Genomic DNA, 22239 nt, shown 5'->3' on the forward strand with positions numbered 1-22239 from the left:
GGAACAAATCAGAAGTTACTGGTTCAGTGCACCCCGCAGCATTTCCTACCCACCCTAATAATTAGATGACAGCAGGCTGCAGTAAACAGACAGATCACATCCCTGAGAGTTAAGCTAACAGGGAACTGCAAATACGAAGTGGAGTGCAAAATCCAAATATTGCTAAATATTAAAGGAAAGCCAATACTGCTGAAGAAAGATATTAAACTCAAAGATGGGAGGGAAGAGAATACAGAGAAATGGGCCTGGGGTTTCCTTGAGCCAACTTAGTAGCACAATCCGTAATCATTCTTAAATTTTTAACGTGCATCAGAATCACTTAGAGGTCTAGTGAAAACAGATTCTGAGCCCTACTCCCAGAATTTGGCTAATTCATTCTGGGTGGGGCACCCTCACTCACATTTCTAACAAGTTCCCAAGTGATGCTAATGCTATTGGTCCAGGGACCATTGTTTGAAAACCACATATCTAAATGCAAGAGTTGGGGGTGAGTGATACAAAAACATAGCTCTCTGGAAAGTTGAAAGTAGATAAATTGATTAGGGATGCATAGGCAGTGACTGCTTCCTTCCTGTCAATGAGAATGTGGCCATGCTCACACTAAGTTTATTTCAGGAAAAAGAAGACCGGATTGCAAGTATGAGTGACAGCTCTTAGACTATTAGTATGAATTATTCTGGAAGAAATATAAACTGTGCCAGGCGCCGTGGCGCCCGCCTGTAATCCCAGCAGCTCAGGAGGCTGAAGTAGGAGGATCGTGAATTCAAAGCCAGCCTCAGCAATGATGAGGCACTGAGCAACTCAGTGAGACCCTATCTCTAAATAAAATACAAAATGGGGCTGGAGATGTGGCTCAGTGGTTGAGTGTTCCTGAGTTCAATCCCTGGTACCCACCCACCCCCAAAAAAAATATAAATCATGAGCATAAGATGTTAGCAAGATGGCAAACCCTGCTAAGGACCAAATGGAATTTATCCCAGGAATGCAAGGTTATTCAACATACAAAAAACAACATAATACACCATACTGATGGAATAAAATACAAAAATCACACAAGCATCTCAATAGGTAATGCAGAAAAATCATTTGGTAAAACTCAACATCTTTCCATAGTTTAAAAAAAAAATCAAAAACTAGGAATAGGGAGGGAAATTGCTCAACCAGATGAGCATCTACAAAAAAAATAATCCATGGTTAACATTATATTTACTGGTGAAGGATTGAAAATGAGATCAGGAACAAGACAAAATGTTTGCTGTCACTAGTTCCATTCATTATTCTACTAGAGGAACTTGTCAGGGAAATTCGACAACAAAAGGAAATAAAAGATATCCAGATTGGAAAGGAAGAAGTAAAACTACCTCAATTTGGAGATGACATGACCTTTTGTATAGAAAGCCCTAAGCAATCACTCCACCTCCACCATAACAATAAAAAACTGACATTTAGTTCCATAAGGTTACAGGATACAAGGTCAATATACAAAGATCAATTGTATTGCCACAAAGTTGCAATGAACAATCTGAAAAGGAAATTTTTTGAAATTTTTTATATGTTTTAATTAGTTATACATGACAGTAGAATGCATTTATATACTTTGATATATCATACATAGATGGGATAAAATTTCTCATTTTTCTGAGTGCACATATTGTAGAATCACATTGGTCATACAGTCAAATACATACATAAAATAATATTTTTTTAAAAAAAATTCCAGTTATAATGGAATCAAAAAGAATAAATATTTAGATTGGACTGGGGTTGTGGCTCAGTGGTAGAGTGCTTGCTTAGCACACATAAGGCACTGGATTTGATCCCAGGCACCACACAAAAATAAGAATAAAATGTTTAGAAATAAATGTAATAAAACAAGTGCAAGACTCATGCATTGAAAACTATAAAACATCTTTGAAAAAATTAAAGAAGACCTAAATAAGGGTGAAAACAGTTCTGTTTGTAGATTAGAACTGAGATTACAATGGCAATACTTTCCAAATGATCTACAGATTCAACACAATCCCTATCAAAATTCCAGCTGGCTTTTTTCACAGAAATTGACAAACTGGTCCTAAAATCCATATGGAAATGCAAGGAACAAAGAATAGTTAAAACAGTCTTATGAAAGAACAAAGTTGGTGAACTCCCACTTCCTGATTTCAAACTCATTGCAAGTGTACAGGAATCAAGACTCTGTGGCATATTGGCACATATATATGTGTGGAATAGAATTGAGAGTCAGAAATAAACCCACATGTGTATGATCAAGTGGCTTTTGACCATGGTGCCGAAACAATTCAATGGGGGAAGGAATAGTCTTTTCAGCAAATGTTCCTGGAACAGCTGGTTAGCCACATGCAAAAGAATGAAGTCAAACTCCTACTGCACATCATGCACAGAAATAAACTCAAGGTGTATCAGAGACCTAAATAAAAGGACTAAAACTATAAAACTCTTAGAAGAAAGCAGGAATAAATCTTGGATTAGGCAATGGTTTCCTAGATATCACCAAAAGCACAGAGAATAAGAGAAAAAAATAGATAAATGGGACTTCATCAAAAATTTAAAAGTTGTGATTCAATAGACATTAGCAAGAAAATGAAAAGTCAATCCACAATATGGGAGGAAACATTTGAAAACAACATATCTAATAAGATTTTAGTGTTCGAATATAAAGAACTCTTATGACTCAACAATAGAAAACAAGTAACCCAATTTTATAATGAGCAAATAATTTGAAATAGATATTTCTCCAGAGAAGATAAGCAAATGACCAATAAGCGCATGAGAAGATGCTCAACATCATTCATCACTAGGGAAAAGAAAACTAAAACCACAATGAGATGTCACTTTCCACCCACCAAGATGACTAAAACCAAAAAGACAGATGGTAACAAGTATTGGTGAAGATCTGAGAAACTGGAACACTTTTCCATTGCGGGTGGAAATGTACAGCAATGCAGTGATTCTTTGGAAAGAATCTGCAGTTCTTCAAAAAGTTAAACAAAACTACTCTATTAAACATCAGCTCCACTCCTAGACTCATACCCAAGAGAATTGAGGAAATATTTTTTTAAAAACTGGCATATGACTACTTATAGTAATATTATTCACTGGAAACAACTCAAATGGATAAACAAAATGTGGTATTCCCATACATTGGAATAATGTTCAGCCATAAAAATGAAATGAAGTACTGATTCATGCTATAATGTAGGTGAATCTCCAAAACATGCTAAGGGAAAGAAGTCAGACACAAAAGGCCACATGATTGTTTGATTCCATTTTAATGAAATTTTATGGGTTGGAGGATGAGGAGAATGGAGAGTACTGCTAATGGGCACACAGATTTTTTTGAGGGTGATGAAAAAGTTCTAGAACCAGAAAATAGTGATGGTCGCACAACTTTGCAAAATGTTGTATTAAAATTTCAGAATTGTGCAGTTTCAAAGAGTGAACTTTATGATACACGAATTACATCTTAATTTTTTTAAAAAAAGAATTGAGCAACATCAATATTCATAGCAGCTGAATTCACAATAGCTAAACCGTGGAGCCAACCTAGATGCCCTTCAACAGATGAATGGATAAAGAAACTGTGTTTAATATATACACAATGGAATATTACTCAGCATTAAAAGAGAATAAAATTATGGCATTTGCAGGTAAATGGATGGATTTAGAGAATATCTTGCTAAGTGAAGTAAGCCAATCCCAAAAAACCAAAGGCCAAATGTTCTCTCTGATAAGTGGATGCTGATCCATAATGGGGGAACGATGTGGGGAGAATGGAGGAACTTTGATTGGGCAAAAGGGAACAGGCAGGGACAGGGGGACAGGAAAGAGGGTATAATGAGATGAACATCAGTACCCTAGGTACGTATATGACTGCACAATTCTACATCATGCACAACCAGAGAAATGAAAAGTTTTGCTCCATTTGTGTACAATGAATCAAAATGTACTCTGCTGTCATGAATAATTAGTTAGAACAAAATTTTTTTAAAAAAATTTTTAAATTAAAAAATAAAAGAATTGGGCAAGATACATTTCACTTGGGCAGTGTTAACGACAGCTGTATGCTTCCTTAGAGACTTAGAATCAAGGCAGCTCCTGTTCAATGCGAATGCCATTTGTGATTCTTGGCTAACTAATCCAGTCTTAAGTGTGTGGTTTACTCCTGTTGATCTCTAGTCTACCAGAACTCAGAAACTTAATAGAACAAGCAAAAAAAGACCTTAGAAAACATAAAGTGAGCCCTTGGGCTCCATGAATCAACGTTGGGTTATCAACCAAAAGAACCAACCAGAGCATATGAAAATGAACAGATGATTGTTAAAAATAATCCACAAGAGTTGAGCAGCAGAATGGAAAAAAAAAACTGATGAAGAGGAAATGGTCAAGCTGTCGTTTAGAGCCAAGGAAACTTCCAGAACTCAACTAGGACCAAGAAATGAGAATTAGGACAAGTCGACACCTGGTTAGAAAAATTCCAGTATCTGTCTAGTGATTGATAAAACAAGGAAAGAAATATTAGAAGAAACAAAAAAAAAAAGTGCACAGTAATGAAAGAGTGTGACCAGGTGCGAGCATGACAACCAACAGCCACAAAAATCTCACACAGAAACACTGTGGTCTCAGAAGATGAAGAACAGAGATTTATTTAGCTGCTTAAGGCTTCAGAGAAGAGAGAGAGAGGAAAAAAAAAAAAAGAGCAGATTACCCACAAAGGAATGAGAATCAGATTTATCTAGAACTTTTCGCTAACGACACTATATGCAAGGAGGCCATGGGAGGACATCTTCAGAGGCAGATGAGAACATGATTATGGATGCAGTCTTGCATTCAAATGAGAAGGCACAGCCAGGTGTGGTGGTGCATGCCTGTAATCCCAGCAGCTCAGAGGCTGAGGCAGGAGGATCATGAGTTCAAAGCTAGCCCCAGCAATTAGTGAGGCACTAAGCAACTTCGTGAGACCCTGTCTCTAAATAAAATACAAAAAAGGGCTGCGGAAAAATACAAAGACTTGGTGGGCTGGGGTTGTGGCTTAGCGGTAGAGTGCTTGCCTAGCATGAGTGAGGCACTGGGTTTGATTCTCAGCACCACATACAAATAAGTAAAACCAAAAAAAAAAAAAAAATCATCAACAACTAATAAAAATTTAAAAAAAGAAAAGAAATGCAAGGACTTGGAAAATTACTGTCCACAGTCCCTCCCTGGAGAATAAGGAGATGTTCTAATGAAAAGAAGTAAATGAAGGGGAATGCATGGAATTTCAGAAGCAGCATGAGAACTGAACACTAAAAAGGATGAATTTTACCAAAAGTAAATCATACCTCAGTATATTTGACAAAAGAAGAATGAGGAAAAGGAGGAAGAGGAAAAAGAAGTCATCCTCACAATCACCATAATGGGGGGGGGGAACTCCCCAAAAGAAAAAAATAAATATTAACATTAAGGTGAAATAAGAATTGAAAACCTGGAGCCAAATGAACAGGGGACAAAAAAGAATAACAAGGTCCCTTCTTATTCAGCAATAGAATATAGAATACCGACTCAGTCCAGACCCTGATAGAAAAATACTCATTTTTTAGTGTGTTAAATATGTAAATTTTTAGAAATACAAAAAAAGGATGTATAAGAAAGTTGATCATGTGAATCAAAGACCAAAAAGAAAAGAAGAAAACTATATTGATTGGTATGTTTGACCTAAGAGATAGAAAGATTGGAACCCACTATATAGAGGCAAGATAACTTTTTTAAAACTCATGGGACATTCATTTGCACACACCAGTTTTAGACAAGAAAGCACTTTAAAATAATAGCACTTACAGGTCACATTCTCCAATCGCAAAGGAATAAAATTGCAAATTAACAAGGAAAAAAAAATACAAGTCACCAGGAGTCTTGTAAATGCTTCTAAATAACTCTTAAGGTCAAGAGGAGAAAAATGGAGATTTTGAACTACTTGGAAATGACCCACAGTGAGAAGGAGGGTTACTTAACCAACTCCTGTGGCATGTGGCCAAAGTATCTGAATCCAGGCTTTGTGGAAACTGAAGGTTATGTAATTTTGGGGTCCCCTTTATATAAAAGGATAATCAAAATATCTTACCTTTGCAAAATTTATCAGAATTTAAAAACATTTTTCTAGGGCCCTCCAAGGCCTTGGCAGGGACCCATGCATGAGTAAATTAGAAAACAAAAAAAGCCTAAAAACTCTTTTCTCTAGAATTTGGAAAGTTATGAACAACTTAAACCCAAAGAACGTAGAAGGAAAGAAGTGTTGAAACAAAAGCAACACTAATTTACATAAATTAAATTTTTTTAAAAAACAGAGTTTATATAGAGTTGGTTAAAAAAATAAAGCTATTTCTTTGGAAGATTATCAAAATGGGTAAACTTTTGGCAAAACATATTAATAATGGAGAGGAGGTGGATTCAAACAATGAGGGAAAGGAGAAAAGATGTAAACTTTCAGAGTTAATTTTTTCAACTTGATGAAGGAATCTTTCTGGAACACTAGGGCAAGAGGCAATACTTATTGGGGAAATATTAGGATAGTTCCCTTATATCATCAATACAGATATGATCAAACAAGAAAGCCTGCCACCACTTCTGGTACCTGGTGTTAATCTGGAAATCCTATCCAATAGATGTATTTATGCTGCACTTCTATGCGTTATAATTTCATTGTGAATTGTGGTCTTGGGTATTAACAATGGATCTCCCCCTTATGGTGATGGACATAAATATGATAGGCAAAATTCTAAGATGGTTATGCAATGCAATTATTTAAAAAAATGAGTAAGTGGTATAAATATTGTTGAGGATGTAACTGTTAAGACTCTTAAGTGATATCACAGTCTCACTGGAAAACCCAAAGGAATCAACTAACAAGCTATTAGAGCTAATAAGAAATCTCAGCAGAGTGACAAAATTTTAAATACATAGCAGACAAATAACTTGCATCCAGTATACTTAAGAAGACTTCCTAAAAGAAATACGAAAAGGAGGTGCTGGGGTTATGGCTCAGTGGTAGTGTGCTTGCCTAGCATGCGTGAGGCACTGGGTTCGATTCTCAGCACCACATACAAATAAATAAAATAAAAAGGTCCATCAACAACTAAAAAATATTTTAAAAAAAAGAAATACGAAAAGGATAAATAATCCAATAGAATATGGCAAAAATTATATTTAAGAAATTAAAAAAACAAGAAAATAATGTAGGTCAACACATTTATGAAAAGAAGTTCAACCTTACTAGAAATCAAGTAAAAATAAAATATAAGAAGATAGTTTCACTAATAAATCAGAAAAAAATTTTAAAGCTTAATATTGTCAATCAATTCTGTCAACATTGTAGGGAAATGGTACTGAAGATTGAATTCAGGTGCACTTAACTACTAAGCCACATCCTCAGCCCTTTTTAGTGTTTTTATTTTGAAACAGAGTCTCACTGAGTTTCTTAGGGCCTCGTTAAATTGCTGAGGCTGACTTTGAATTCACAATCCTCCTGCCTCAGCCTCCCAGACCACAGGGATTACAGGTGTGTGCCACCGCACTGAACTCAATGTTTATTTTCTAACATATACTGCATTCTTTTTTCTTCTTCCTCTTTTGTGTGTGTGTGTGTGTGTGTGTGTGTGTGTTGTGGTGCTGGAAATCAAACCCAGGGCCTTGTGCATGAGAGGCAAGCACTCTACCAACTGAGCTATATCCCCAGCCCTACAACATTCTTTTAATAATGAAAAATTTCAATGACTTCCCACTACAGAATGGCTTAATAAATTATGGCATGTCTACTGTACAGAATATGGTAACACAGGTAAAAAGAATGAGGTGAATCTATATGTACACATTTATGAAAAGAAGTGAAAGACTCACCAAGATCTACTGTTAATTTTTTTTGAAGCAAGCTGCAATATTAATGTCTAATCTTATCTACTTCCAGAGTGATGCCTTCCACATCCATAAATTCTGCAATGAAGTCTGAACTTGAAGGAATGGTTTTGAAATTGAAGGGATAGCTAAGGACAACTTTGGTTTTTATTTGTATTCCTTGATTTTTTTCCCCAACAATAATATAGTCAAGAAATAAGGTGGATATTTGTACACGAATGTTCATAGCAGTATTAGTCACAATAGATAAAAAATGAAAACAACCCAGATGTCCATTGACAGAAGAACGGATAAACACAATGTGCTAAATCCAATGGAAAATTATTCAGCCACACAATGGAAGGAAGTACTGACACATGCTACAACATAGATGAATCTTGAAAACATTAAACTAAATGAAATAAGCCAGATACCAAAGGATGAATCCAGTATGATCACATTTATAGAGGTACCCAGGGAAGTAAAATTCAGAGAGACAGAAAGCAGAACAGTGGTTATGAGGGACCAGGGGTTGGTTAGTGTTTAAGGAGTGCAGAAGTTTCAGTTTGAGATAATGACAAAGTTCTAGAGGTAGATGGTGATTGATGATGGCTATACAGCAACGTGACTTAATGCCACTGAAGTACACACTTCAAGTGGTTAAAAGTGTATATTTTGTTACATGTATTTATTTTACCACAATCCAAAAAAATGTTAAGTAAAAAATAGTAAACCATTGTCAAATGACAACAATAATAAATAAGGTGCACTGAGCTGATGCAGGAGGATTCCTCCCCACAGAAATACATATGTGCTGGGCAATAGGTACCCCCAAAGTGTCAATATATAACCAACCTTAAAATAATGTACAATACACAAGAGGAGGGAAATACTGGGGGAGGGAAAACAGAAGCTGAGGTGGCTGAGACACACCCAGGATCCGTGCATCCAATGTATGGAGGCTCTGGGGCTAATGGCTGAGAACAAAATTTAACCTCAGCTGGGGGATGATGAGGAGCTAAAGTGGAGCCCCTTTAAAGTAGGGATCCTTGAAGGGCTGCTCCATCCATAAAGGAACACACACACACACACACACACACACACACACACACAAATCCCTTTGGGGCAGCAGCAAAGAAACCATTCACAGAGAGTGAGAAAGAAAAAAGTCACTCATGAGTAATTAACACCCTAAGCCTGTGCCACATATGGGTGTAAGGTCTAAATATATACCACCCATGGAGAGTGGAAACCCTAGGCTGTAAATTTAGCATATAAAATATTCAAAATGAGTGAAATACTCAAGTCCAGCAGAAAGAAACAAAAGACCAGTCTCGAGGAGGATATTTGCACCAAGACACACAGACTCCCACAGAAAAGAAGAGGGAGTGACCAAGATGAGTTCACAATAAAAAAAAATAATGGAGAATCAAGACCCACAGTGCATGCTTATGTATGTTCACCGCCCTCCCCCTTCCCGAATCAGCACCCTCAAGAACTGGATATTAGGTCTAGGGGTGTAGCTCAGTGGTAGAGGACCTGCCCAGCATGCACAAGGCCCTGGGTTCAAACCCTAGCACCGAAAGAAAAAGAGAAGGAGGAGGAGGAGAAGGAGCAGGAGGAGAACTGGAATCATTAGAAGAGTCAGAAAGTGCGTGTGTGATATATGAATTAAATGATCAAGGAGAGAAAAGATGGAACACAAAACACAATTCAGGTTTCAGAAGAAGAAGAAGGATCAGCTCCATTTGGAATTTGCAGAGCATCCGGGATCCTGAGGTCTTCCAGGTAGGGTGCTACCGAGTTCTAGAGGCCAGGAGAGTGTTCTAGGCTGGAGGCAGACGTGGAGTCATCATTGGGGAAAATGGAGGCACCCATGAAGGAAATGTGACTGGCCAATGCACCCACCTCGAGAGGTGGCCCCTGGGGTGACCTCCATTTTTAAGGGCAGGAAACTCGGAAGAGGCAGGAGCATCAGCTCTGTTTATATGGCCAGTTTAGATCACAGCGAGTGTTCTCCCAAAATCCTCTCCCCAAAGTACCCCCAGAGCCTCCCTCTCCAGGCCCTTTACTCAGCTTGCCTAGTTGCAGTCACTCGTCACTCTGCTACAGTGACAGTGCCACCCTGCTGGTCCTTACGTCCCTGATATCTAGCACAGGGTTGGGCCCCTGTGGTGGTCCATAAATGGTCACTGAAACGAAAGGAAGCAATGTGCATTCTTTCGTGTTCTGGGAATTCCCATCATGAATCCACAGGGGGAACGGGCCTCCGAAGGAGCTGGAAATCGGCTAGTTGGCTCTTCCTCATCCCCTCTTCCTCCCCGCCCTCCTCATTCTGTACTGGGAGGATGAAGCATCAGCTTCTGGACACAAGCAAGCATCATCCTAGTTCAAACATGAATCAGCACCATGAAGTGTTCTCGAGGGCTGAACTCATACGAGATGGCTCACTCTTCTTCCCCTCCTCCCTACTGATGATTACTTGTTCCTGGGTGCACTTTGCAAGTAATATCTCATTTAATTTTCACCACTTTTTCGGTACCCCCGTATTGCAGATGAATTAACCAGGGCTCAGAGAGGTGATGTGACTTTCCTTGTCCACAAAACCACATAGTAGCAGGGCTGAGGTGCAAACTCAGACCTCTCACACCCCACAAAGCTGCAGTCACTGCCTCTCCTGTGGACCTCCCCTTCTGCTTCCTTCTCCCTGGCCCTTCCCAGCCCTCCCAGCTCACTCCACCCTTCCATCACCCTCTCCCGAGCTCACACTGTGTCTGAGTCACACATTTCTCAGCAGACAAGGGAGGCTTGGAGTGAGGAGGCGATGGCCAGATGACTGGTGAGTATACATCTGGGTCTGTCTTTTTGTGACGACCAAGCATGGTCATGGAGCAGAACCTGGAATCCATGGTACCCTTAATGCCCCTTCTCAAGTTCTTGGACCCATTGGAATGATGGCTCGTTCCAATGAGAATGGCAAATATATGGCTATGAAGACCAGAAGGGAAACTCTGAACTGAGGATCAGGAGCCTGGGAGGACCACAGGCAAGACATAACTTCTCCCAAGTTCTTCATTATAAACTGAGAAAAAAAATCATCCCAGGCTCACCCATTGCTCAGGATGGGTACTTTGGCATAGGGAGGGCCCCGAACAAATGAGGCAGTGATGGAGGATGAGAAAAGGGGCAAGATGGCCATTCTCTTGGGCTAGGCCAGAACCATCTCACCAGATACCTCCTGATCGGATGCTTTGCTCACTTGGTAACTCTGGTCCAGACCATGACTGTGCACTGACAGGGCCAATAAAGGAAGAAGAGGAAATAAATGCCATGGTTTGAATATGGTCTGTCCCCCAAGGTTCGTGTGCTGGAAGCTTGGCCTCCAATGTAACAGCATTGAGAGGGGTCAGGACCTTTAAGAGGTAAGGCCAACTGGGCAGTGATTGGGTCATGGCTACCCTCGTGAAGGGATTCATGTGAACACAGAGAGTGGATCAGTTATCAAGAGAGCAAGTTGTTTTAAAATGAGGAGCCAGATACATTTCTCTTCTTTATACGTTACTTAGCATCGGGTATTCTGTTTTAGCAACACCAAAGGGATTAAGACGTTAAGAAAGAAGAAAGTAAGATGAGGAGTATGTAGTGGATGTGATCCTCCTGGCCTGAGGGTCACAGATACAAAGGTTAGCACCCTGCAGCCTGAGTGGGATCCTTGCCCTGGCTCTGCTTCTCACTTCAAGGCAGTATTAATCAAATCCTCAGCCCTCAGCTGAGGATCTCTGGGCCTTGGTTTCCCCATATGTAAGCTCAGCTACATCCTCTACCTGCCTTCCAAAGTCGGGTCCCCTCACCTCATTGTCAGGAACCCTTCCTTGATCTGCTCTCCTGCCTCCTAAAGTCCTGCCTCTCCTTCTGGGCCGAAAACCCTCAGCTTAAGCCCAACCCTTATGTCTTGATGTGCACCATGTCCCACATCAGGAGGCAGAGGCTTCCGGTGAATCACTGTGGTCCCTCCCACCAAGCACTTATCCAGGTAGATGTTCATTAGACATTCCATTAGTAATGGAAAATGGACAAATGGATAGACAGGTGGATACCTAAAAGCTTATCAAGCTCCTGGCCAAACGTTCCCATCCTCTTGCATGAATTCCCATCCATAAACTTCTTTAGCAACTCAGCCATAGGAAGACCCAATCCTTCATTGCCATCCCTCTCCTCTGAGACCTGGGCTCCTATCCTCGCTCAGAGGCTCCTCCAATGGCAACCGCCTTATCCAGCAGATTTCAACCCTGAAGGCCTCACTGTACCAGGAGCATGAAGCCAGCACCAGCCTTAACCACCCCATGCTCCTGAGTGGTCACTCTACAGACAAAGGAAGCTTGGTTGCAATATCCTGGGGTTGTTTTTCTACCAAAAAAGGAAAAAAGAAATAAAACCCACAGATGTCCCCAAGAGAGTTTCTACAGGTGACAGAATTCAGGAATGCTGTAAGGAAAGGTGCCCAGAAAGACAACTCTTCACAGAAGACCTGAGTCCCAACCCCAATTAGCAGCCCTGACCCGCTCTGGAACACATGCGTGTGCTTTCCCTGACTGTGAGAAAGAGTCTCACCTTGATGCTCATCCAGTTTCCCCATGGTCTCGATCTGCTCCACCAGGTCATTTGAATTCCACTGGCTCATTCCAATGAGGATAGCATTTTTCCCCTCGGCCATCTCCTCTGTGGAAAGAAGCAGAGACGGACATAAGCAGGCATGGCCATCTATAGGTGGCCCTAACTGGATCAGGGTTGAGGGGGACAGGGACTTATGTCTAAGGGGGTTATTATCTCATCCATGAATTGAGGTAGTCTTCAACTATTGAATGTGTCCATCGTTATAGACAGGAATGGGACATTCAGGAAGGTGTCATTGCAAAAAGGTGTGTTGCTGTACCCTACTGGACCTCCACATGGGACAGCGTAATAAAGTAAACAAGGAACCAGTTGTGAGAAAAGCTGAAAACTCAGAGAAACCTCAACTCCTGGCACCGAAAGTAGTATTTCTCAAAAGGCAGAAAGCTTGTCACTTGCCAGCAGTTTTTCTTTAGGAATGTCATTCGACTTCTCTGAGCCTCAGTTTTCCTATCAGTAAGATGGGACCAGCCATGTCCAGCTCACTGAGTTTTTTCAAGGATTACATGAAATAATGGGTGTAAAGATCTCAGTGCATAGAATGTGCTCTGAGATGAGAACCAGGTGGTATTTTGTCAACTCACCAGCAGGATTTGAGTGGGTCAGGGTTTGAGATGGACAGGAGAAGCTCTGGAGTGAGAGGAGAGCAGAAAGCTCCTGGTTCTAAGCAAGCCTTGAGCTGCATGGAACCCTTAGCCCCCATCTGAACTTCGTGAACCTTCTAATGCCTTCATTCTCCCCCACTTCACCCCTCAGCCCTGTTTCTATCCTTATCTTTTCCCCGTCTGAGCTTAGTGATTACTCTGGCAAGAAGCAGTGGGGCTGAATCCCCCAATCACTGAACAAAAGCCCCTCCCACATGCACCAATGGTACAGTCTCTGTCCTGTAGAGACATTTCCTCAAGAACAGACCCACTGGGAAGGGTGCTCTCCAAAGAGACAGGCCTTCCCCGTGGCAAGATGTGTGTCCACCTTCAAAGAACAGACATCAAAGGGTATTGAGGAAAAACCCCAAACTCATGATAGTTAAGAATAAAGGGGGGCTGGGGCTGGGGCTCAGGGGTTGAGCACTCGCCTGGCATGTGCGAGGCGCTGGGTTTGATCCTCAGCACCACATAAAAATAAATAAAATAAAGGCATGTGTCCAACAACAGCTAAAAAATAATATTAAAAAAAGAATAAAGGGGTGTTAGGAGGGGAGGTTCGAGCCTGTAATCCCACTGACTCAGGTGACTGAAGCAGGAGGATCACAAGTTCAAGGCCAGCCTCAGCAACTTAGTGAGGCCCTATGCAACCGAGTGAAACCCTGTCTGAAAATAAAAAATAAAAAGACTGAGGATATAACTCAGTGGCTAAGCACCCCTGGGTTCAATCCCTGGTACAATAAATAAGGGCTGGAGATATAGCTCAGTGGTAGAGTACCCTGGGTTCAATCATCAGTACCATGAAAAGATGAAGAAGAAGGAAGAGGAAGAGGGGGAGAGGGAGGAGGGGAAGGAGAGGGAGAAGGGGAAGGAGAGGAAGGGAAGAAATGGGGAAGAGGAGTGAGAAGGAGGATAGAGGGGTGAAGCCCGTTGCACCAGCAAAGAACCGTATCCAGCAGACGGAACCAATATGGTAGAGCTGAAGCACTGGGTCCAGCATTCTGGGTCACTCTAGAGTTCCGTAATCCAGATCTCATTTCTGGCTGGTACACCTCCTCCTGCCTTATTTTATTGATTGATTGATTGACCAACCTTTATGAAATCCTAACTACATAGTGAAATTGATGTGTTTCCAAATATTAACTCAATTCTGTCAGCAACACTAAAAACGAACAATTATTACTATGTCTGTTTTGAGAAAACTGAAGCACAGAGGAGTTGAGTAATTCCTGCCCAAGGTCACTGCCAAAGGATGCAAGCCCAGATACACTGTTTCAAGAGTCCTGAAATCCTGTCCTCCCGATAGCCTGTCCTAGACTCCTGTATTGGCTGCTCAACACCAACCAAGCACTACACGTACACTCAGGAGTGTCCTGAGTCTGGTGTGCTCCATCTGGAGACTGGTTTACACCCATGAGCAGCATATGCACTTGGGGAGAGCTCTGACCAGGCTCCAGGGCAGACTCTGCTACCCATGAGCTTTGTGATTTTGCTCACCTCCTTCCAACACTTCTGTTTACCTTTTCCCTTAAATGTCTCTCTCTCTCTCTCTCTCTCTCTCTCTCTCTCTCTCTCTCTCGAGCTAAACACAATAAATTTTGAAAAAATGCACAAGCCAAAATGGTGTGCATAATGTGTATAAATATAAGGTAGTATTATTCCTGGGGAAGCAGAATAGTAACAAAGTTAACAACTCAGTTCTGGTGTGAGATTGACTATTATGTGACCTCAGACGAGTCATTTCAGTATTCTAAGCCTTAGTTTCCTCCTCTACAAAAATGACATCAGAGTCGTGCCTACGTCATAGGTCGGCTGGGAGGATTCGATGAGATGAGGCAGGTCACATGTTCACAAAAGCAATGAGCGCACTGGAAGAGCACAGAGGTGAGATAACAAAATGGTACCACCGTCACATCGCCACCGCTGCTGCCAGCATGTGGTGTTGGGCCACAACACTCACTCTTAATTCCAGTCACACCCTTGTCTCTTCCTATGACATCATGTCCCAGCTCCAGAGCAGGGTAGTCAGCCTGTGACCCACCTTAAATTCTGTTTCCTGCCTCAGTTATCCAAAAGCAACTCTCCATTTGCTCATTCTGACATCCAGTCTACAGCGAATGGATACTCAAGCACCTACTGTGTGTCCTGGGAGTCGTGACCTCCAACCTGTAGGAAGCCAGTCGTGCGAAGGACATAATGATAACTCAGACGTGATGAGATGCGAGGACGCGGCTCCGGGTCTGTCTCCGCACACACTACCCCGTGTTGTCTACAATGCCCTAAGTCCTCTCCCAGGGGTGAATGCAAAGCCATCAGAGCGTCCCCCTCTCTGGGCAACCTCTTTCTTCTCCCCTCATCTCAGTATCTGTCCCTTTCTGTATTCTGTCTCTCCAGCTGTTCCAAGCCCCATCCTTCCAATATGCTTTCTTTCCTGTCTCCCTCTCCTGATCTGGACCTCTCACCTGTACTCACTCTGCATTCAGCTTTCAGATCTTTATTTTGAAAAACAATGGGGCGGGGCTGGGCTGGGGTTGTGGCTCAGTGGTGGAGCGTTCACCTCGCACCTGCGAGGCCCTGGGTTCAATCCTCAGCACCACATAAAAATAAATAAAATAATGGTTTTGTGTCCAACTACAACTAAAAAATAAAATATAAAGGAAACAATGGAAAGAAAGAGTACATGTATAATGGCATAGTTTGGTGTGAACATACTTTATATACAGAGTTACAAAAAATTGTATGGGTAATAATGAGTGTAATGCATTCCACTCTTGTCATGTATTTTTAAAAAAGAAAAAGAAAAAACCCTTTGATAGTATAAAGATTAAAAAAAAAGAAAGAAAGAAAGAAACAATGGGCTTGTACCCTGAGTGGTAACAATAATACACACACACATGCACACACACACACACACACAAAACACACACACAAGCCTGTGCACACAGAAGCAGCAGACAGAATGGCTCCTTTCAGAGTTGTTCAGGCAGAGGGTTCTGCATGGCTCAGCTCTGAGCCTTGTTCTACTTTCCCTCTCTTAGTGCTGCTTCCCCACAGGACCCACTAAGGCCACAGAGGGGACATCTGGATGACTTGTCCTGCTTATTGACTTTGCCTTTTGTCTTCTGATGACTGTTCCCTGCATTCTAATTATCTCATGGTGACCATTGGTATGGACATCGTTTTGGTATCTGTCCCCCTGGCCCTGAACTCTAGCCCCTGCTCAGACTAAGCTGCAGGCTGAGCATCACCCACCATCACCATAACTCTGGCTCCAACCTCAGCCTGACTCTGACCCTGGCCAAAGCCTGCATGTGCCCTTTCAGCACCACCTCCGGTGCTGCAAGGAAAGCCTTTCTTCTTGCCTGGGGGGGCCTTGGTTTCTGCAGGGTTTATAGGACTTAGGGAGACTCCTTATCCTAGGCCAGGTAGCCTTCACCTCTAGCTCATGGAGCCAAGGGCTTGGTCACCTCCTCCAGATGACCTGTCCAATACCATCTATCAACAGGCCCACAATACCAGTCTGTCCAAGGACCTAGAAGTGTCTGCCCAGAGGCCTCTGGGTCACACGATTGCTCACCTTTCTGGGTGTGGTGGCACATGCCTGTAATCCCAGTGACTTGGGAGGTTGAGACAGGAAGATCAAAAGTTCAAGACCAGCCTCAGCAACTTAGTGAGGCCTTAAGCAACTTAGTAAGACCCTGTCTCAAAACAAAAAAGGCTGGAGGGGACTGGGATTGTGGCTCAGGAGTAGAGCACTTGCCTAGCACGGGCAGGACCCGGGTTCGATCCTCAGCACCACATAAAAATAAAGGCATTGTGTTGTGTCCATCTACACCTAAAAAAAATAAATATTAAAAAAAAGGCTGGGGATGTGACACAGTGGCAAAGTGCTGCTGGGTTAAATCTCCAGTAACAAAAAATAAGATTGGCCATCTTCACTGTGCTCCCTAACACCCTCCCCCCAACCTACAGCCATGGCTACCACTCTCTCTTCATCACATGGTGGCAGCTGCCACTCAGGTTATCCCCAGAAGCCTTTGGGACAGGCTCTATTCTCCATCTCCCTTCCCACAGTGGGGGGAAAGGCAGGGGAGCGCAGGGGGTCTATGACATACTTTGATTGGCTTCTGTGATGGCTCCTTGGCTCAGGAATAGTCATCCATCTTCCCACAGTGACTTCCTTCCTCTCCACCCAAGAGACAAAGCTTCCTACACCTACTGTTTTCCAGAGGAGGAGTCAGACTCAGAGACTCAAGTCTCGACTGAGGTCAGACGGAGGCTGTCAGGGGCACTGCTAGGATGGGGGACGGGGTCCTCTGACTGTGCTTCTTTCACGCCAAGGGGCTGTGTGATCATAACACAATTTGAGAGAAGACCAGACTCTGCCCTCATTCTCTAAGAGAACCAACTTGGTGAGAGTCTTTGTCTGTAAAATGGGATTGTTTATCCCTGCACCACCTTCCTCTCCTGGTTGCTATGGGAAACCAGAAAGTTCGAGCCGTGAGACTATGCAACCAGCATCCAGCTCCTCAGGCCCCAGCCTCCTACTTGATGGCAAAGAGGAGGATCAGCCAGCACCGAGCACTGAGAGCAAGAAAACCGAGGAGACTTAAGACAGGGGTAAAGGCAGAAGTTGCCCAACCTGGAGAACATCCCTACCCTGCTGAAGGAGCGAGTCCCATGCTTGGTTCTTGGTCAAGCCACCCAGGACCAGATGTACCCTGAAGATAAACCCAGCTCTACCACCACCACCACCACCCTCCACAACTGCTTGACCTGTCATCTTGCTTATGCATGTTCGTGGAGGAAATGTCTGCTATTGAGATGATGGAGAGGAAAACCAAAGTGAGGAAATGGGCCTGGGCATTATGGTGACAGAGCTTTGCAAGGCCATTTGGGTGCCCCATGAAACATTTAGAGCTGCGAAGAGCCTTCAAGGTGAAACCTGGCATCCTTGTTTTGCAGATGCATGGCTGCTTAACTGGTCCATGGTCAAAAGGAGCCTCCCGGGTAGGGTCAGGCCAAGAACCCAGATCTTCTACCTGCTAGTTCAAGGAACTTCCCCCTAAGATTACCTTTTCACAGTCAAGTTCTTGGTAAAAGCCTTTGTTTATACCTAGATCTTTGATCATTTTAGAACTCTAGTTGGAGTAGTCTCTGTACCTAAGTAGGTTATAGTTGAGGATGCACCTACACTCATACATTGCTGGTGGGACTGCAAATTGCTGTAACCATTATGGAAAGTAGTATGGAGATCCCTCAGAAAACTTACAATGGAAACATCATTTGACCCAGTTATCCCACTCTTAGGTTTATACCCAAAGGACTTAAACTCAACATACGACACTGACACACCCACATCAATGTTGCTAAATTCACAATAGCTAAACTATGGAACCAACCGAGGTGCCCTTCAACAGATGAATGGATAAAGAAATTGTGGTGTATATATACACAATGGAATATTACTCAGCCTTACAGAAGAATGAAACTATGGCATTTGCCAGTCAATGGATGGAACTGGAGAACATCATGCCAAGTGAAATAAGCCAATCCCAAAGAACCAAAGGCTGAATGTTTTCTCTGATATGCACATGGATACTAATTCACAATAAGGGGGTGGGGAATGGAGGTACTTTGGATTGGACAGAGGGGAGTGAAGGAAAGGGAGGGGCTATGGAGGCAGAAAGGATAGTAGAATGAATCAGACATTATTACCCTATGTGCATATGTGATTACACAGCCTGTACATTATTATCCTATGTGCATATATAATTACATAGACTGTACATCATGTGCAACCAGAAGAATGAGAAGTTATACTCCATTCATGTATGATGTATCAAAATTCATTCTACTTTAATTAAAACAATTAATTAGAATATTTTTTTTAAAAAAGTGGGGGAAAAAGACAAAATAGGGTGACCAAATGTATTCATATCCTATGTAGTAGTCTCAGCGACAGGGAACATAACAACAATTTTGAAACTGGTGATACAATTCTAGTTAAGTGTTATTTGCAGTAATTATCATTTCCTTATTTTTCATAGCCACATTATGAAGGGAAAAAAAAACTAATTGAAGAAATGAAAACTGCAAATTACACCAGGACGACAGAATTTGTTCTTACTGGCCCATCCCAGACTTGGGAGGTGCAACTACCCCTATTTGCTCTATTTCTATCCTCCTATCTATTCCTCCTCCCAGAGAATATCTTTACCATGTGCACCACCAGACTTGATCCCCATCTGACATCTCCCATGTATTTCTTGATGGCCCCCCTGGCTTTCCTTGATATTTGGTATTCCTCTGTCACATCCCCGAAAATGCTTGTGAACTTCTTTGTGGAAAGAAAGATGATTTCCTCTGGTGGGTCCACTGCACGGCTCTTCCTCTTGCGCTTTGCTGGGCCTTAGAGATGTTCCTGCTCGCAGGGATGGCCTTGACCATCATGCGGCTATCTGCGCCCCCTCCACTAGACTACCATCAGGAAGCCATGTCTCTGCTGTATCCTGGGGGCTCTCTCCTGAATGGGGGGCTTCGTCCATTCTATACTACAGGTGGCCGTCCTTGTTGGACTTCTCTTCTGTGGGCCCAGTGAGTTGGACGGCTACTTCTGTGACATCACACAACTGGCGCGGATTGCCTATGCCAACACCTTCCCAGAAGAATTAGTGATGATCTTTAGCCACGATCTGATCTCCGTGATGTATTTCAGGGCTCTGTTAATGTCAAGAAGCACTCAGGCTCAGGGTCAGAACCAACAGGGCCGTGTCCGCGTGTGTGATATCCCCACATCACCATAGTGGGGCTAATGTTTGGACCAAGCATCTACATTTATGTTCGTCCCTTTGACTTGTTTTCCCTAAATAAAGTAGTATCTGTGTTCCATACAGTAATATTCCCTTGATTTTAATCCCATCATATGCACATTGCAAAACAAGGAGGTAAAAACAGCCATGAGGAAGTCGGTCAACAGATATATTTTATGTAAAGAGAAGTGAAAAATAAAAGATTTTCTAGTCCTTCTGAGGATCCTTGCCCTAAAATAGGAGGCATTTGCTGTGGTAATAATGCTGCTTTTACTTCCTCCTTTACCTCAGCGTCTCTCATTATGATTTTCTTCTGTTTCTCTTTATGATGGTGGAAAAACAAAGACATTAAAACGGAAACAGGTTTACTTACACCCACCCTGAAGTATCTGGCAGACCATTATTGGAATCTGAGATACACTAATTGTTCATTGAGCAACTACCCTAGAGGGACTCAGGCTGTAAGGAGATCGTGTGTTGAGAAATAATAAAGTATAAAGACCTCAGAGACACATCCACCATGAATATGAAGAAGTGGCCAGCACATGAATGTGACTAACTCCATGTTAGGACCTCAGTCACTCAAGATCCAAGCATAATTCCCTGTGGCAGGTCCATCTTATACTATAAATTCTGACTTATGAGACTCTGTCCTCTACCAAGACAGGGACAGGGGTGTCAAGGGCCAGCCTGAGCATGGACATGTGCAGGATGCAGACTTCCTTCCACAGACAGGTTGCCCCTGTTGGCACAATGGGCCAGTAGCACTAATCAGGCTCCTCCTCCCTCCCTCACTGGGGCCAACCCAGCCCTCCCGATATCTCCCAAAGATACTGTGCTCCTTCCTTCTGTGAAAGCTCTCTGCTGCACAGAACAGAATGCCCTTCCCCCAGAGCCACACGTGGCTCAGTTCTTGTTATTCAGCTCCCTGTTCAGGGCCACATCCTCTGGGAACCTCCTTCAGTCCCCCAACCACTCTGTCACACCCCCTTTGTTATATGGGGGAGGGGATTCCATTTTTAACAGCATTACTGAGGTATAATTGACATTCAGTAAACTGCACGCATTTCAAATGCACAGTTTGGTAAGTTCTGACATTTGTAAATACCTGTGAAAACATCACCCCAATCAAGAGAGTGTACTATCACCCCTAGGGGACACCTGACCTGCTCCTGTCACTACAGATTAGTTGGCACTTCCAAGAATTTTATATCAATGGATCACACAGTGTAGTGTGTGCTGTGTTTCTGTCTGACTTCTTTCACTTCGTGTGATTATTTTGAGATTTGTCCACATTGCTGCCTGGATGCGTGCATTCCTTCTTACTGTGCTGCAGTTTGTTAGTCACTCCGTCACTTGTGTGCACTCATGTTTGGTTGGGGGCTGGAGTAAATAAAGCTGCTGGGAACATTCCTGGACCAGTCGACAGGTGGACACACACACTCTTTTTCTTGGGTAAATGCCTAGCAGTGGAAGGATTGCTAGTTAAGTATGATTCACTTTTTAATTAACTGTAATCTATTTTCCAAAATGGTCGTATATTGTCTCTTCCCACCAGCAAAACTGGAAAGTTCCAATTCTTCCACATCTTGGTCAGTCATTTGAGCCATTCTAACAGGTATATGGTGAGATCTGTGCAGCTTTGATTTGTATTTCCCTAATGACTATGACACTGAGCATCTTCTTTTTTTTTTTTTTTTTTTTTCTTTTGATGCTGGGGATTGAACCCTGGGGCATTTTATCATTGAACAACATGGTCAGCCTTTTTTTTTTTTTTTTTTTTTGAGACATGGTCTCCCTACGTTGTTTAGGACCTCACTAAGACACTGAGGCTGGCCTCAAATTTGTAATCCTTCTGCCTCCACCTCCCAAGTCACTGGGATAGAAGGAGGTAATGAGACCAAGGGCGGAAAGTAAAGGAGGGCCCACCAAGAAGAGAGGAGTGAGGGAAGAGGCCAATTTCACCGCACAAAGAACAGAGACATCAGGGGAGGAGTGAGCAGAGAACCGCTGAGGGAAACCTAGGGAGACAGCACCCAGCTGGGAAGGGAGCAAGAAGGACCCACAACTGCTCTAAAGGAAAGCAGGTGAGCAGGGTCCAGGGACAGAGCTAACCCGCATGCCACCCACAGATGCCTGCCTCCTGCGGCAATCCATTGTCAGCTGGGAATGCAGACCCCCGATGAACTGAAAGAAATATTTTAAACCAAAGTCTTCCAAGCACCAAAAAT

At 42.6% G+C, this 22239-nt stretch overlaps 1 protein-coding gene across 1 annotated transcript in view; it reads right to left on the reverse strand.

Annotated features, from left to right (window-relative positions):
- The window catches only part of Pitpnm3 (PITPNM family member 3), a 94610-nt gene that overhangs the window by 53173 nt on the left and 19198 nt on the right, over nucleotides 1–22239 (reverse strand). Inside the window, exon 3 of the mRNA XM_027922594.2 lies at nucleotides 12493–12600. Coding sequence (XP_027778395.2) covers nucleotides 12493–12600 — 108 coding nt within the window. The remainder of the gene's footprint in view (nucleotides 1–12492; nucleotides 12601–22239) is intronic.

Source organism: Marmota flaviventris, chromosome 17 (assembly GCF_047511675.1).
Source record: "Marmota flaviventris isolate mMarFla1 chromosome 17, mMarFla1.hap1, whole genome shotgun sequence".
Classification (NCBI taxonomy): Eukaryota; Metazoa; Chordata; class Mammalia; order Rodentia; family Sciuridae; genus Marmota; species Marmota flaviventris.